Source organism: Macrobrachium rosenbergii, chromosome 5 (assembly GCF_040412425.1).
Source record: "Macrobrachium rosenbergii isolate ZJJX-2024 chromosome 5, ASM4041242v1, whole genome shotgun sequence".
NCBI classification, from domain to species: Eukaryota; Metazoa; Arthropoda; class Malacostraca; order Decapoda; family Palaemonidae; genus Macrobrachium; species Macrobrachium rosenbergii.
Window position 1 is genome coordinate 66,467,688 of NC_089745.1, and position 18,923 is coordinate 66,486,610.

Sequence of the window (18,923 nt, forward strand, 5' to 3'; positions counted from 1 at the left end):
TTTTATAAGTAGTAAAAGATATTTTAGAAATAACGTGAAAAAATAATGTATAAGAATCTGACTAGGCACACTGTTAATGGTTGTCAGACGGCTTGTAACATGTCATAAACAGATGGCATATAATGGAAGACGAAATTCCATATCAAAACACCAAGACATTCCCATCAGAGAAAAAAAGAATCATAATAAATAGACTTGAAAGTGAACGAGTTAGCTGGACGGAATAAATGAGTAAGATTCTTTTAGCTCGTCATTTACTCGACGACATTGACAAGGAATATTATGGCCATTTCTTGACCTTATAGCTTTGTTTAGATGTTGTTCACAAAACCAGAATAATTTTCTAATTTAAGGTTTCCAATTTTTCATCCAAGAAACTCCAATGCTCATGCAGTATACTTGTAGAGCCAGGTATCCAGCATAAGATGTTATGAATGATCGAAGGATGATTGACATGAATTCCCTTTTGGAACTAATTTTTCCGTTTATTAGGTTTATATATTTCAAAACTTGACTGCGGTCGTATTACATTGATTCTTTGAACCTTTAAGCTTTAGTATTTCTGTGTTTCTTATTGATTTAGCTACTATCAGCTATTTCGTCCTTTAATCATGGTCTCCCTTTACTTGCTAACCTACCTTGCATTTTCATATCAAGTACTTCTCACGGAACCAATCCTCGTAGGTTATAGTGACGTCACCTGGGACGCGTTCCTTGTCGAGCACGCCATCTACCTGAGATGGTCCGTGTGTTGTGCATGGTGTGACGTGGTATTTGGGAGACCGGCGTTAGACGTCAACCGGGAGTTTGTTTACATCTGATGCTGCACAAGTGTCCGATTAGGAAAGGAGAGATGACACCGCCTTCACCCTTTTAAGTTTCCCTTCCGCCAAATTTCAAACAAATCCTCATATTTATTTACATCTTTAGTGTTATGACATAGCTTAATCGAGCGCCTGTCCCGGGTCATCGGAGAATTCACGTCTGCATGGTAGTCCAAGAGTCAGTTAGGTAGTTCCACTGCACAACCATGGGGCGGACGCAAGCAAAGGCTAATCATGCAATGTCGAGTCCAGTTGGAGTCAAAAGTCTCCTGGTGTTCACGGTGCTGCTGCTGGCATGGATGGCCGGTTTTCTTTCAAGACTCTTCGCTGTTATACGTTTCGAGAGCATCATCCATGAGTTTGATCCGTGGTAAGTTACAATTTGCTTTTCGTGTCGGCATGTGCATGACCTAACCCGTGGTCCAAGGTGGAGGTCTGCTCTGCCGTTGGTAGGCGGCCTCCGTCACTGAGCAAATAAATAAAGACGCACAAGAGTTTTTGTGTATACCAGAAGAATTTAATCTAAATACCAGCATTTACCCAATATATTTTGTCAAGCTGTTTCATGCCTAGCCTACTACAGTACCCAATAGGTCCCGTTGCTAATAACCAGCTGGTTCTTAGCCACGTAAAATAAATCTAATCCTTCTGGCCAGCCCTGGGAGAGCTGTTAATCAGCTCAATGGTCTGGTTAAACTAAGGTATACTTAACCCAATGACCTATGAGTAAATGACTTCCATTGTAAAGGGTGTGATTAGGCTAAGGAAGATGGAATATGGTTAGGTTGTTTGTAAAGATAGGCATTAGAAGATATATTTCAGTCATAGAATATTGAACTTAAGGCTGTTAGGACAGCAAAGGTATAAATGATTTGAGCAATGTGTAGTTCAAAGATAAAATAATATTGGTTATTATTACTACATGGCCAGTTGTAAATGATAAGAGGTTGGGCATTGCATTTATATATGTGCATCATACAAATGTCTCGAGAAACCCTTAGTTTCATTTGGTTGCACAGTTTATGCTTTTGAGTTCATTTTGTGTCCATATTTTGATTCTGGAGGGTTAAGCCTAATCTCATAATTGTTGACACAAAGTTAACTAAAGTTATGGCATTTACGGTGCAGAGGAAGTATTGGCCAGGCATTTCAAAAAGATTAACTGGGTAAAAAATTTATTCATGGTAGGGAATTTTGAAATTTTAAATCCTGTGACCCAGTGCTCTAGCAATTATTTTGCAAGTTTGATAGCTATAGTTTCCTATACCACTTTATGTTAGCTTTACAGGAAATCCGTAATTTTTATACTGTATGTACAATTATTTACCAAAATAACTGAGCACTTCAGTAATCAACAAAATTTTCTTTCATTTTACCCTTTCATTGCAAACTACCCAAAATCTATAGGGAAAATGTGACATCTGTTCATTTGCAACTTCTGATTATCAGTGATAATAGTTCAATAGATACAAAGTAGCAGATATTTCTCATATTGCAGTATACATTGCATTATAAACTGATTCATTATGAACCATTGATTTTTACTGTAATAGAATACCATTACATTCACTCCTTGTATACCACCTAAAATGTAAAGAGAAAATCATGACGGGTAATAATTTGCAACATTTGATTTTCAGTGGTAATAGTAAACACAGTAAATAGTAAATGGCAAAGATTTGTCATATTGTAATATATTCAACAATGTAAACTGATTTCTTGTGAAGAGTTAATATCGCCTGAATAGAATACCAGTACATGCACGCTTTCCTTGTACAGCGTTTAGGCTAGTGACACTGTGTTAACTCCGTCGTAGTTTGGATCAATTTTGAACAGACTTTCTTAGAACATAACCCAGGCTAGTTCAAAGTTGCGGCAAAGATCCTATCACCCAGTGATGATAACTTGGTTGCGACAGAGATCCTAGCACCCATGAAGGTTTGCCTGAAGTAGTCAGTGATAACGACTTGGCAAGCAGATTATCTAAACTTTTAAAAATTTATATTGAAACCATTAGTATTAGCTCTCTATTCTTGTGCCAAGGTGTGCAGTCCTAGACCAGATTTGAATAGTGAAGGCCCAAAATATCCTTTGTGAGCCAGATGAAGGACTTCTCAGTGAGAATGGTCATATACTAGTTATTGGTCATCACAGTGTTATGTTCTGTCTTACAGGCATATGGTAGAATAAATTCAAGATAGGTCATTTTAGGCAGCAGCTGTCAATATTTTTTAATGATGACATTTAAAGATAGTGACACACTCTTAGAGTAGAAACTGAGTTTAGCTATCAATATAATTGTTCACCTGGCAAATTAACAATAATGAATACAAAAATTGACACCCCATTACAGTTGAAGATTTGTATTGCAATACACTCCCTGAACACCTGAATTAGCCCTGGTCACCAGACCAGCCCGAACTACATCCCCATAGCTTTTACCCACTAAGTGGGTAATTAACCGTCAGTGTTACCAACGCTTACAGGAAAATCTGTCAAATGAGTTACCTGAAGTACCGCTGGCAACACTGCTGCCAGTCTCGGCCGAGATCCTCAATTGCTTTTTGTTCGCCATGCTGTGCGGGTGTGCCCTACATCAGGCGAACTTTTGGTCATTTAACCTGACCCACATTTAAGAATTTGGACATCAGATCACGATTTGGACTGTTTTCAACGCTTTTTCTCCTGGATGGATACTTTATTGATGGGATTTGGAACTTCTCTCCCATTTTTGACTTTGGGATCAGTACTTTGGACTCGATTGGATAAATCAAACAAGAAGATGTCGTCGTCTGCTAGCGACGATACTTCAGCTTCGTTTATATCTTCGACGATAGAGACTTCTTCTGCTGGAGATGCTGACGCTCATTGGCCTTACACGTTCTGCAAGCGTAGGATGAGTACCCTCAAACACGATCGACATTCTGTTTGTGTTTTTATGTAGGAAGATGCAGTGTAGTATCAGTCAGATAGGCGGCGAGTCTTGGTCGGTAGATCAGATGGAAGAATTATTAAAAAAAGTTAGACAAATTATTAGCTGAGTATGTCTAGTCGATTTTTCTAGCTTTATGACTAAATTAACGGAAACTAGAGATTAGGATTGTAGTAATAGTGTTGTAGTTACTAATCGTTCTTTTTCAGCCCCCCTGCCTGTTCCAGAACCAGCCCTAACGGGTGCTGGGGGTTGTAGAGATTCGCAGGCCAAAAAAGGGTAGAATCTGTCGGCCCCCCCGGCGCGGAGCAGGCAGTGTTGGCAGCAGATTTCCCCCTTCCCTCTAAAAGCGTAAGTTCTAGGGTAGATTTAGAATTAGGAATCACTCAGAAGGGTAGGAATTCTAATTTACGAAGTATTTAGGAAGAGTAGTTGAACGTGCAGTCTTATTTGGGTTCAGGTTTGGTTGGGGTCGCTAATATTTAGGTCTCTCATTTAGATCAATCGTCGGTTTATTTCCTGCTTCGTGCTCTGTGCAACAAAGGTTTCCAGATCCGTGAAGGGTCATTCAGATTTGGTTTCTGATGTATCTGGTTCTGAATTTTTGTTTTTCCTTGAATACTCCTTCTTCGAAGGTTCCTTTTCTTTCAGGGGTTAAACTTTTTTGTCTTGCGATGGTGGTAATTCTGGCAATCGAATTTTCCATATTCATGATCATGTCTTAAAGAATTTTCTGATTTTGATAATGTCTATCAAGATTATCAGGGGCGGGGAGAACAGAACCAGCATATTTTCCTTGAAATCTATGGCCTCTTCGGCCGCTACGGAATTTTCCCGTTTCCCCCTTTTTCTTGTAAGCCTTTTTTCCATTGCCCTTCTCAATCTTCTTTCGATCTGCTCTTCGGAGGGCCCTTCGGGGTCTTTGTTGCTCATCCGGTTTTCTTGGCTTTAAACTCAGCAAAGATTTTCTTGGTTCAACTCTGTATATTAGAGCTTCAGCGGCTCCCTCTCTCTCTTCGGGTTTACGGATCTGTCGTCTTTATCACCTTTTGCGAATCTTGTAGTTTCTTAGGCATCCGGTCTAGTTGAAGATTTGTTTTACTGCCATTAAGAATATTTATCTGGCTCTTCTTCAGTGATGATGATCGGGCTACAGACTCTTAACCCTTAAACGCTGACTGGACGTATCGTACGTCGACTAAAATTGTCTGTTGGGTGCCGAGTGGACGTACCATACGTCGACTACAAAAAATTTCAACCTTCGGTCAACTTTGACTCAACCGAAATGGTCGAAAATGCAATTGTAAGCTAAAACTCTTACATTCTAGTAATATTCAATCATTTACCTTCATTTTGCAACAAATTGGAAATCTCTAGCACAATATTTTGATTTATGGTGAATGTTTGAAAAAACTTTTTCTTTACGTCCGCTCGGTAACTCGGCCAAAAATTTCAGAAATTCTTTGGTCATTTTGTCATAATGTTTGCACTGGTTTATATTAGTCATTACATAAAGTTTTATATATGGAAATGTGTGCAATTTCATGTAGAATACAACAGAAAATAACTCATGGTTGTAGCTTCTATCAGTTTTGAAATTTTTCCATATAAATCACGATAAGTGCCAAAATTTCAACCTTCGGTCAACTTTAACTCGACTGAAATGGTCGAAAAACGCAATTGTAAGCTAAAACTCTTACATTCTAGTAATATTCAGTCATGTACCTTCATTTTGCAACAAATTGGAAGTCTCTAGCACAATATTTCGATTTATGGTGAATTTTTGAAAAAACTTTGCCCTTACGTTCGCGCGCAGTAACTCTGCCGAACATCTCAGAAATTCTTTCGTCACTTTGTCGTAATGTTTGCACCGGTTTATATTAGTTGTTACATAAAGTTTTATATATGAAAATGTGTGCAATTTCATGTAGAATACAACAGAAAATAACTCATGGTTGTAGCTTTTATCAGTTTTGAAATATTTCCATATACATCACGATAAGTGCCAAAATTTCAACCTTCGGTCAACTTTAACTCGACCGAAATTGTTGAAAAACGCAATTGTAAGCTAAAAATCTTACATTCTAGTAATATTCAATCATGTACCTTCATTTTGCAACAAACGGGAAGTCTCTAGCACAATATTTCGATTTATGGTGAATTTTTGAAAAAAAAAACTTTCCTTACGTCTGCGCGGTAACTCTGCCGAACATCTCGGAAATTCTTTCGTCACTTTGTCGTAATGTTTGCACCGGTTTATATTAGTTGTTACATAAAGTTTTATATATGAAAATGTGCGCAATTTCATGTAGAATACAACAGAAAATAACTCATGGTTGTAGCTTTTATCGGTTTTGAAATATTTTCATATAAATCATGATAAGTGCCAAAATTTCAACCTTTGGTCAACTTTAACTCGACCAAAATGATCGAAAAACACAATTGTAAGCTAAAACTCTTACATTCTAGTAATATTCAATCATGTACCTTCATTTTGCAACAAACGGGAAGTCTCTAGCACAATATTTCAATTTATAGTGAATTTTTGAAAAAAAAATTTTTCCTTACGTCCGCGCGGTAACTCGGCCGAACATCTCGGAAATTCTTTCGTCACTTTGTCGTAATGTTTGCACCGTTATATTTTAGTCGTTACATAAACTTTTATATATGGAAATGTGCGCAATTTCATGTAGAATGCTACAAAATATAACTCATGGTTGTAGCTTTTATCAGTTTTGAAATATTTTCATATAAATCACGATAAATAGAAAAAATTCTACTTTCGGTCAACTTGAACTTGACCGAAATGGTCGAAAACTGCAATTGTAAGCTAAAACACTTACAGTCTAGTAATATTCAATCAATTAGCTTCATTTTTCAACAAACGGGAAGTCTCTAGCACAATATTTCGATTTATGGTGAATTTTTGAAAAAAACTTTTTACGTCCGCACGTTACGAATTCATGCATCATTTTGTGATAATATTTTCTCGGTATTGCTTTGATTGTTTTACAAAATGTTATATACCAAAATCATTGCAGTGTACAATACAAAGAAAAAAAAAACTCGTTAGCTTTAACCGTTTTGCTCACAGCTTGGTTTGTATACAATTATATATGAAATTTTTTTTTGCACTGTCATTTATTTCAATATTTATTTATTTATGATAATGATGGTTGCATACTAAACTTCAGGCAATGACAAAAAAAAGGAGCCAAAAATGAACTCTTAATCTTAAAAACTAAGCGTGCTGTGAGTTTTTGAAAAAAACTTTTTTTCCGCTTCGGCGCTAACTCCCGAACGCCGCCAGCATACGACAGACACTTTTGTAAATAGAGGCTCGGCATTAGAGGGTTAACACCTATTCATGAAGGAACATTCTGTTTAGCTACAGTTAGTATGTCAGCTTAGGTGGAATCACCAAAATTGGATTGTCTGTCCATGTTTTTAGTCCTTAGGTTTCAATTTGTCAGACTAATAACAGTTTACCCTGTTAATTTCAGTTCACCCTTGGGTGCTGTAGGCTATAAGTTACAAATATTATTGTTAAAGGGGCTTGTATAAAACAGTTTCTATTCAAAGGTAATACAGTAAAATTAAGTTATCTCAAAAGTGAGTCAAGATATGGCCAAAAATAAAGTTACCATCATTGCAGATGTAACTAGCTAGTTAACCTTTTAGATTTCAGTTTTTATTTTTGGAATAGATCCTAGTTGGTGTAAACTTCTCCATGCCAACATCCAAGAAGACAGTTCTTTACACTAAATGTTTTGTATGGATTACCAGCTCCTTTTCTTTGAAGCAAAGACATGATAGTTTTACACTACTTTCATGATAGTGAAAAGTCCTTTGTATCACGCATGATAGTGAAAAGTCCTTTGTATCACGTATTCTCAATTAACTCTCTTATTCTACATAATGACAAAGTAAATCTCTGATATTGTGCTGGTGTCCTGTTGTCTGAAGCAAGACTATGAAGGTGATCCTCACCAAATTTCTAACTTTAGTTGTATAAGTTAAGTATATCTTAAGTTAAACCAGACCACTGAGCTGATTAACAGCTCTCCCAGGGCTGGCCCAAAGGATTAGATTTATTTTATGTGGCTAAGAACCAGCTGGTTACCTAGCAACAGGACCTACAGCTTATTGTGGAATCCGAACCACATTATGATGAGAAATGAATTTCAATCACCAGAAATAAATTTCTCTAATTCTTCATTGGCCGGTTGGAGAGTATAGCATATCCTAAAGTTGGAGGTGAGCTTTCCTGTAATGTGGAAAGATCTAGTGGAGAGTTGTAAGACAGGTGTATAAATTGACAAAAATGCTCATGGCTGTATCTTTTTTGCCTGACAACACATCCAGGTTGCTTTTTGTTGTCTTAGACACACCACTACCAACTCAGTTGAGTTAATTGCAGTTTTTCAAAAAATCTGGATATGTAGCACCATCTTTTCTCCATAATCTTGGGATAGTGTGTGGGCCAGTCTTCAGAATAAACAACAACCATGAGGTCTGGCACAACAAATGCCTCAGAGGTCTTGCCAGTATGAATGTGTTTCTTTTCTGTATGAGCATGGAACAGATAGATACTAAGAAAAACAAATTGACAATCTCTTGACTGTATAAAGATGGTTCTTGGTGCTTATTTTATGTAGGCTTACTGGTGTGTATAGCACCCTACGAAAGTTGTTTGGCACGTTATGCCTAGTGTATTAAATTTCTGTTTTTACATGCTTTATATTGCAACTTGCTCATTGCTTTTAGACATGGTATGGTTATTGGGAGCAGGAGCATCATGGATTGGTCAGCTGTAAGTCTTGGTGCCACAGGGTCATTATTATTCTTGTTATTAATATTATAATATTAGTATTGTAATATACTACCAGACATGGCATGGTTATTGGGAGCTGAGACTGTTGTAAACCAGGGACTGCCTATTGTACCATGTCCTTGAGTTTGAAATGCTTGTGTTGATAGTGGATATGGGAGAATAAACACAAATATACAAAATGTACAAATAGTTTAGGAATGTGAAATCTTACTAAGCCAATTTTACCAATTGTAGAAACAGTCCATGATACTCTTTTAGTTTGAATTTTTTGCCAAAGGAAAAGCAGGCATTCCCCAGTTAATGGCGGGGGTTCCGCCCCCAGCCAAGCACCGCTAACCAAAAATCAGTGATAATAGTGCCAAAAACCCAGTTTAACTGCGCCGTTAACTGGGGATCAGCACTGAAATCCCCACTTAATGGTGCTATAATCGGAGATGGCGCCGAAAATCCAGTTAACTATGTTGCTAGCCAAGCGCTGTAACACCAAAATGCCGTTAACCAATGCCACCGATGAATGCGGACTGCCTGTACAGTATAGGTATTTTTGAAATGGACCTTACTTCTCCATTATATAGCTTTTACTTCCGCGCCAGCGGTAGTTCTACAGATTGAAATAAAAAAACAAGAAAATTGGGTTTTCTATGAATATCCATCTTCTGCCCATCTACTTCCCCCACTCCCCACCAGGGAGCCGATAGGTGCAAACACTCGTAGTCGGTCAGTCTACTTTGTCGTTAGTTTTGGTAGGAGTTCGACAGATTGTACCCTGTTTTCTGTTGGTCTGTTCTTTTATTTTTTAATAAATTTTTGTTCGATAAAAACCTGTAAGGTAAGAGTTGTAGTAATAGGCATTATTCCAGTTTTATTGACCCTCATTTGTTTTTGCTGAGGGAAAGGTTATGATTAGATAAACTTTATGAATCATAGTTGAATGAAATACAGTAATTGATCGCAAACAGATACAGCTTGTTAGGTTGTAGAAACAACTGTAGAGGATAATACTTGTAAGACTTATGTGAAGGGATGCATGTCTAGTATGCTTTCCCATTTAGTAACGGGTTAGGTCCTCTGCTGCTTCTCTTTGATATGTTACTCCAAATGAACTTCCCATCAATTCAGGCCATTAGATTTGATAGGATGGAGTAATTTTTATGTTTACTTGGTGTAGGTTTCACAGGATATTATTATTGTTGTCAGCATTAGTGTTTTGTTTTCTGCGCTATCCTTCTGAGAGTCTCGGTAAGTTTGGGTTGTTTTACGTGTTGGAGGAAGGGTCAAGGGCCCCACTTTTTTTTGCCTTGTCCTTGGCAAGTCCTGTCTTACTCCCTCATGGCTTGGAGTGACAGGGAATCAAGTCATGTCAGAAAGTGGTGTAGATCTATGCCTGTTGTCACCTTCCTCAGTTTGGTCTGGTAGGGCACCAGATGTGGCATCAGTGACGCCAGTTCTAGCACCAGAATCCGTTCTCCAATAAGATCCCGACGTTTTTCATTTTTTAATTTTACCGTATCAGATCAGCTTGGTAGCAGCAATGCTTCGTCCCTTTCTGGTAGTATTTAAGCGAGTTTAAGCTGCCTTGTCAAGGAAAGTTACTTTTTGCTTTGATCAGTTTCACTTCAGTCCCTTGTAGCTAAGAATTCTTCATGGTTTAAGGCTAGTATAAATATCAGTTAGATTCTGTCTTCGGCTTTCCCTTGTATTGTGGATTTTTTCAGCCAGGATGATAATGCACCTTGCAGTTTTGATTCACCAGTAGCATGCGTCTAGCACGAATTTGAGCATTTTGCTGCATTGCCACATTCTTGTGCATGCGTGTCTGTTGCTTACCCATACGCCGTTTGCACATGCGCCTATTGTGTGCACACCCATGGCCTGTGCGCCTGTTGCATGTGCATTTATGCTATGCCTTATATGCCTCTCACATGTACATTTGTGGCTTATGCGCCTATCTCTTGCGCATATATGGTTTTTGTCTATAACATGCTCCCCCTTGGCTTGTGCGCCTATCGCATGTGTGTCTATGGCTTACCTTTTGCGTGCCTATGGCTTTTGCCTATCGTGCATGCCTATGGCTTGTGCACCCCTCGCTTGCATGCCTTTGGCTTGTGTGCCCCTCGCTTGCATGCCCATGGCTTACGCTCATATTGCCTGTGTGCCTTTAGTTTCCTCTCATACACCTGTGCGCCTATTGCCTATATGCTTATCGCTTGTGTGCTTTTCGCTTGCGCGTCTGTTATGTGTGCTCATATCACCTGTGCACATCTCCTGCTTGACTATCGCCTGCCCATAGAGAATCTTAGAATGCACTGTTGTTTCAGCTTCCAGTATAGTAAACAGGTGGTTGTCGTTAGTAGTCTCAACATTCTGTTTAGGGGATTTTGACTCTTTTCCAGTTGTGATTTTCTGTTGGTAAACAGTTGATTGCTGTTTTGTTTTTTCCGATTCCCCCGTGGTTTAGGAACGTTCTCATTATTGCAAGATTTTCCTGGTGAGAATTTAGAACATTTGGTTGAGCCGATGTTTCCAACCGAATCAGTGTCTTCCTTTGGAGCTGGAGCAAGTGGTTTTGTTGGCAGGGTTTAAAGAGAAGTTTTTAACCCTCGGTGGAAGCCTATCAGGAGTTAGTTCAGTGCAGTCAACTGCTGCTCTTCCACTATCGAGTGTGGTAGTCTCTCTGGCGTATTTTTGGTTGCTAAGACTTATGCTGCCTTTTCTGTGGTGGGAGGACAGTTGCTTGTGCTTCTGTTGATTGATGAATCAGTTGTCTGATATATACCACTGTATAAGTGGTCACAATTTCTTTTTTGAAGAGGTTAGTTGCTTTCTGTAAGGAGAGATTAATGTATGATTTTGTGGAAATAGAACCTTCATTTTAGCTGTATTTCATTAGGTTTGGCTTGTGTATATTCAAGGCATTAATGAAATTTGTGTAAAGGGAGCCTCTCCTAAGATTTTTCTTTCTTGCTGCCATATATTGGAGAAAGAGAACCACTACATAATCAAAGGGTCTATTTCCAGTTGTGGGGGTAGCATTGGGGAAGAACTAGTCCCTGTGCAGGTTTTTGATTTTGGAGTTAAAGATATTCTCACTGCTCAGGGTTTTTTTGCGAAGAAAGTTTCATCTTTATTTGCGGTGTTTATTGCTGCTGATTGCTTCCATGAGGTTTTCAGTCCTTATAGTTTTTTTTTTTTTTTTTTTTTTTTTAGTGAAGCAGATGTCTTCTCATCAAGGTCATATGATTTCAGGGAAGTTTTTTTGACCTGGCAAGATCAGGCTTGGGTTCTTTCCCGTTACCTGAACATGGGTCAACAGGTGGTCTCTATCAGATTTGATGTTAGTTTAAGTTCTCATGGGAAGAAGGATCCAGTCCTTTAGATGCCTCAGTGTAGGTCTGGGGTGCGATCATGCAAGATCTAGAATTTTAGGAGTTAACCGGTATTGGGGGAGGTCTGTTACGCCTATAATCATGAATTTTTAGCAATCAGAGGAACTTCAAGGAATGTGTATGTAGAGTAGACCACAGATAACAATGTTATCAGACAAACCATCTTCCCTTCTTTAGGTATACAGTATATATAATTTATATATACATGTAGGTATATATGTATATATATAATGTGTAGGTTTATACAGTATTTATACATTATATATATATTTATGACCATTAAATATTTTTTATCCAACTAGATGTTGATGTCATAAGTTTGTTCCTTTTACTCAGAAAGTTACCAATATTTAACTCCCACTTACAGGTCTTCTGATTGATGTGGCGGGCATCAGCAATATTAGTTGGTTATGAACCCTTACATATCTCATTTTATGAGTGGAGGAGAGATATTTATCAAAATGGAGGAGAGATATTTATCAAGTCTACAGGATCCAAGGAATGTAGAATGTTCCTACTAGTACCTTGGTGGCCGTAGGAGGATTGATTTGGGTTCTATTGCCTCTTCAGTATTTCTCTAGAATTCATTCTTAAGAAAGTTCTTCTAAAACTTCCACATGCTAAAGTTTTCTAAGCTTCCATATGATTCCGATGTTCATGTTGGCACCATAACCCGGTTCAACTGCTAAAGTTTCAGAGGCAGTGGTTAGTTTCTATCTTCGGGAGTTGGGCTAGGGGTACTTACTGAGCATGCACCTCTATAGACAACTTTATTAAATTTTTAGTTTCATAGTTACTCTTAAATGCTGTCAGTTCCAGCTATTAGAGATTTTAGGTCTCTGTCTTCTATGTTATAGGTAATGCTATACTAGACATTGCTTACAACCAGGACCACAGGACATCTTTAGGTCAGGTGTAATTAAGGTGCCTGGCACGCTGTAACTTTGTTAGGAACCTTTATGGATTTAGCTTTTGCCTCCAAAGGTGTGTGAGTCTTTAGTAAAAGCCCCTTGGAGCACTTACTCTCGTGGGAGCCCTAGGACCTGTGACATGGTAAGAGAATTACAAGTGTTGCGGAATGCTGGCGTTTGCATTGAAGATACTAGTCTTTTGTTCCTGACCTAGGTTGAGAGAAAAAATATCTATTTTGAGGCTTTTTTCCTTCTCAGGGTTGTTAAATGTAGACTGGACCTTATTTAAAGGTAGGAGTTTGACACTTTTATGGCATATAAGGGCAGTGACACTTTTATCGCTTATAAGGGCAGTTAGAATGTACTCAAATAGATTAAGCCTGCTAGAGACGATAATAATTTTATGCTCAAGAAGGAGCGAACACTACTGTGTCTAAATGCTAAGCCCCTTTTTCTGTTATTTGGTCAAATAACACATACAAACTCATCCTGAGTTATTACCTTACTGTAGCTAATTGTTCATTATGAAAATTTTAGAGGATGTACCCAGTCACTGAGAAAAGTAATAGCAATAGAAGGGGCTCAGCATCCAGAGATTGGCTGTAGACAGTGGGTTTTGGCCATCCCCTGTTATGGATCTGTTTGAGACTAAGGGGAGCTGTCTTTTTGCCAGTTTTTTGTTCACCAGAACAAGGTCCTCTAGGTTGGGCAGGGACACCAAGCTGTTCCCTGGTTAGGTCTAGGCTGTAATGCCTTTCTTACTCTTGCTAGGTTTTCAGGAAGTCATCAGTGTATTAGGGCAACCGTGTAATTTGTCTCTTGGCATTGATTACCCTATGTGACCAGGGAAGCTGGGTTTCCAGTCTCTTCCAGTGGTGGACGCTAGTAACCAAGAGATGAAAGGTTTCATCACAATCCCACAAGCTGGAGATGACTGCGTGGTATGGTCCATGGTTCTGGTGAGCTCAAGGCAGTATCCCGCAATGATACTGCTATCAGTGCTGGGAGAGGATCTGCTAATTGATTCTGCCAACACCAGTGGTCAGGGTGTAAGTTATGGTCCCACTTTAGGGTTTTTTTTTTCTAACACCGATACTTCTATAAACAACATGGTTAAGTTTCTGTTGTTTCTCAAGCATGAGGAAACTCCACGAATTTTTCACAGATCTGTGAAACTTTTGTTTTTCTCTCTCTCATAGTTAGCGCGCACATTTTTACAACTTATTTCTCTGTATATCTTTACATAATTTTAAATTGGTTAAATACCTGTACCCTCTACATACAGTACGTATATGTTTTCTTTATTTTATTGAATTGTACCTTTTGTATATGGCATCTGTGACATATGAAGTTTACCTAGTTTACCTTCCTGACAGTGACAAAGAAAACATCAGTCATTAAGTTTACAGTCCCATGCAATACTTGGTTTTACCTTACTGTGAGTGCAAAAAAAAAAAAAAATGGTAGCCAATGAATTAGTATAGGGGCAACAAAAGTATACCGTACTGTAAATGCGCTACTAGGGGAAATACCCATTAGGCAATGTTGTACTCGATTTTTATGTCAACCATTTATTTCTTTTTTAAGGTTAAATATTAAGCTAATGTTTAAATAAAATTAAATTGCATGATTTGGGTCATGTTTAGGGTTTAAACTATGGAAATAAGCATCTATTAGCATTTTTAGTGACTCATACCAAACATTTGGGATTCCTCCAGACCCACGACAGGTTCTGGAACCTAACCTCGCGAATGTTGTAGGTATTACTGTATACCTTTTTGTACTGATGTGATTGTTAGTTATCCATCGTTGGCTCTGCAGGGTTTTGGCACAGTAACCCTACCCCTCCTGCTGCTGAAGGGGGCACCCTCCAAAGACACCTAAGCTATCTTCATGATGAGCTCACACCTGAGTGACAATCCTCCCAAGGCGGATTGAATTCACTGGTTAAAACAAACACTTTTTTTTACAGAATATTTTGTTATTAAGTAGCCTTTGATGGGTTGGCTGATTTCAAATATATAAATACTTAATTTAAGATTAAGTTTTTAAATACCTCTCCATTATATAAATTGCTCTCCCTACCTTCCCACATTCAAAGTGGACAGAAGTAGACTGACTGGCTATGAGTGTTTGTACCTATCGGGCCCCTGGGTGTTGGGGAAGTAGATGGATATTCATAGAAAACTGAGTGTTCTCATTTTTTTGTTTCGATCTGTCAAATTACTGCTGTCGGCGGAAGTAAAAGCTATATAATGGAGAGGTAAGTATTTAAAAAATAAATTTTAAATTAAGTATTTATATTTTTGTCATATTGTCTGGAATTATTTGAATTGTAACAAGTTTTTTGTGTCTGTCCTTAAAGCTGGATTTAATGTTTGTGCAACTTGTGTGCTGTTTCATTTTAAATGTTTCAGTTTTGGCTGGTGTTGTTACAGCTGGTATTAGCAGTGGTTGTTAATACAGTATATTGCTGATAATGATTTCATATTTGTCTTGAGCTGTGCATCAGCGACTACCACATCTACATTAATTACTAGATATTCATCCCCCCCCACTTTTTTTTTTTTCTTCAAGAAAAAATACATAGTTCTGCAGTATAAAAAAAATTACATTCTGCCTTACCCATTAGGATATATCTCCCAACAAGATATAGACAACAGAGTTCTGTAAAGCATATATAATGTGTTTGTTAAAACAGGATGCTGTACATAGGTAAATAGGAGAGATTTCTTATATCTTATCTTTTTTTTTTTTTTTTTTTTTCATATAACCAGTAAACCCAACATTCAGTTTTCAGGAAAATTTCACCGGCTTGATCTGTTGCACAGCATGATAATTTTAGACCTTCATAACGTTAATTTTTGTTACATGGCCACAGAGCTGAAAATTGCAGTGAATCGTGAAGATTTGGTGTTGTTGCTGTATATGTAGTTATATTTGATGCATGGGAGAATTTTTAAACCAGAGTCTTCTAAATATATTGTTATAGGTATTTTATATAAAATATGGTGATTTAATGTTAATTATATGCTAGGTAATATTAATGTTTTTAATACTTCTGTACATCAAAGTCTCCTATATGTATAAACAGCCCTCCATCTCATTGTTATACAGTGCAGGAGTTACTTTCATGTAGAGATTTGGCAGCCTTTATATTGTTTACTACTGCAATTGCAGTTCTTAAGACATTTCACTTATTACTATTTTATTGTGTACAGTAATATGTATGCATGGTTCTTTTGGTCTTATTACTGTATGTAAAGTGTATGTTAACCATTTTCTGATGTTTAGTGTATATGCTTTGGCTACCACTTAAAGTTTGATGATTATCATTTGTCCTGCAAATTGTGCTTTTAGGAGGGGACTTGATTTTTATATTAGAGGGCCAGTGGAACTTGCAATCCAATTCCCTTATTTAGCACATGCCAGACAATAAATAAAGAAAATGTGGGGGTCTTGTGAAGACTAGAAAAGTAGTTTTAATGTCCAAAATGTTAACAGAATCTGTTACTGTATTTGTTTTGTAGTTACTGTTTGAGTATATGATTTACAATGTACTTGGAAAGAATGAAAAGGAAGAATTTTACAGTTATTCTTATTCTGTTTCCAGGTTCAATTATAGAGCCACTGCACATATGGTCAAAAATGGCTATTACAATTTCCTCAACTGGTTTGATGAGCGAGCATGGTACCCACTTGGCAGAATAGTTGGGGGTACTGTATACCCTGGGCTTATGGTCACCTCTGGAAGTATTCATTATGTTCTCAACCTTCTCAACATCCCAGTACATATTCGTGATATTTGTGTCTTCTTAGCACCAATATTCAGGTAAAATATTTAACTTGGTTTTTCAAGTACTTTTTTACTATGACAAATTCACAGTGCAGCTGTAAATATGTTTGTTTGTTTGTTGTGGAAATATATTGTGAAATTACAGTCATCACCCTACTTACGAACTTTCAAGTTATGAACATTCAGAGATATGAACAGACAGGGTCAAAAGTTCAAATTTTGCTCTCTGCACCTATTCTGTTGGTAAGAATTTTTGCAAAGATTATCTCAAGTATCCCGTTACAATCTCGAGAATACTTGTTCATACTTGTAAAATATTCTTCCCAATTTAACTCATTCTTTGATAAATTCCCATTTTCTATATTTCCTCTCCCATTGGAAATGTTTAGTATGTAATTTTGTCAGTAGATGGCAGTGTGCATTGTTTGCTTTGTGAACTAACATGTCAGATGCTGCTCCTGCGAAATTCTCTCCTAGTTCATAACTTTCAAAGGTTGGAAAAAAAACTAAATTTTGAGTATTGTATGAATCTAAATTATATTTTCTTCTTTTCACCATTCTAGCATCCAAAGTAATTCTTAGGAACACTGCATGATTTAAAAATGCAGTGTTATGGACAATTCAGGGTACAAAGGGCTGTCTGAAACGTTACTCGTTTGTAAGTTGGGTTGTGACTGTATTCAAGCCCTGTGTTAGGTAATGGGTACTTATATAAAAATACTAAGGTTCTTGTAAATTCAGGACCAGAAGTACCATATTTCCCACAGCATAAGATGTACTGATGTAATGTATTACACCTATTATTTGGGATGAATCTTACCTACTCTTAAAGATAGCTTATATCTCTGTGCCGATAGGCGAGTTGGCATTCAAACAAAAGATCGAATGACAGTCAAGTACACCTGTTCTCCACCAGGTGTGTTTCAGATGGTTTAGCTCGAAATAAGCATTTTTAGTGACCATACCAAACTTATGCAAATCCTCCTATAATTATATGTAGAGTATAGACATTTTTATTAATAATGTGTGTGTAGTGAGTAGTGCTTATTTTGATATGTCAACTCAGTTGATTGTGTAACCAATCTCTTCATCTTTTGCTCATACTAAATCCTTGTTGGCTAGCCTATTCCTCTTTCTCTGTCAAAATGTACTTGTTCGTTCTTTACATGTTTTTTCTTCGGCTATTGGCAAATATCTTACTTCTGCCTCAATTAAGGGGAGTGCCGATGCCATAAGGCCCCATTATAAAGTAAATGCTGTTTTTACCTTATGATTGAAGGGATTTGTTTCAAATTATTACCACTTATACAACTAATAATGAAAATTCTCTTGTGGGGAAATCTAGAAATTCAACCTCCAAGTTCATTTGTTTTGCAGTTGAAAAAATCATGATGTCCCTTTTGAAAGTTAATATTTAAAATTGAAAGTTGCACAGAAAAGTGATTTTCCTCATGACAAAATATAGATATACAGGCAGTCCCCGGTTATCAGCGGGGTTCCGTTCTGACGGTATGATGATAAATTTTTGGGGCTTATCAGTGCTGAAAAGCGCCGATTTTCAGATATTGGTGCCTCTGTTAGGCATGTATTGGCGCCGGTAAGTGAAAATCGGCGATTTTTGGCTTGAAAAATTGCTGATTTTCGTCGCTAGACAAGCCCCGTAGAACCGGATTGCCGATAACCGAGCCTGCCAATAACCAGTGGCTGCCTGTATAGTGATACTACACTAAAAGTTTCATTGAATTTGGTTGTCTTTATGGAGAAATAAGCATTTAGTTCTGAAAAAAGTAAGTTTTGAGAAAACAAAGAAAAAAATTATTGCTTATTTTGTAATAACTATGAAACTATGACAGTTAGAAAGCTGGTTTTTGCACTAAAACTATTTTGTCATATAAGAAATATGCCCTGAAATTTATAATATAATCAAATGACTAGAACTGTGCTCTCTCTTGATTTATATGTTACCTAAAATTTGCATTTATGGGAAGCGCTGACACCATAAGGCCCCATTATAAAGTAAATGACTGTTTCTACCTTATGATTGAAGGGATTTGCTTGAAAATTTTTATCACTTATTCTTCAACTAATACTGAATAAACACAAGTCTTGTTTCAGTCTTCTTGGAGATGTAAGCATTTAGTTTTGAAAAAAAAAGTAAGTTTTGAGGAAACAGCAAAAGAAAGAAAACTTTTTGGGCTGTCAAGATGCTTGAAACAATCAGGAATATCTATGGCAAGTTA

At 37.4% G+C, this 18,923-nt stretch overlaps 1 protein-coding gene across 2 annotated transcripts in view; it reads left to right on the plus strand.

Annotated features, from left to right (window-relative positions):
• The first annotated feature begins 732 nt into the window (after positions 1 to 732).
• The window catches only part of Stt3B (catalytic subunit 3B of the oligosaccharyltransferase complex), a 125,256-nt gene continuing 107,065 nt past the window's right edge, over positions 733 to 18,923 (plus strand). Inside the window, exons 1-2 of one of the 2 annotated variants that reach the window (XM_067104530.1) lie at positions 733 to 1,194; positions 16,501 to 16,719. In XM_067104530.1, coding sequence (XP_066960631.1) covers positions 1,031 to 1,194; positions 16,501 to 16,719 — 383 coding nt within the window. In that variant the 5' untranslated portion in view covers positions 733 to 1,030. The remainder of the gene's footprint in view (positions 1,195 to 16,500; positions 16,720 to 18,923) is intronic. The other variant, XM_067104529.1, reaches the window with a different exon arrangement.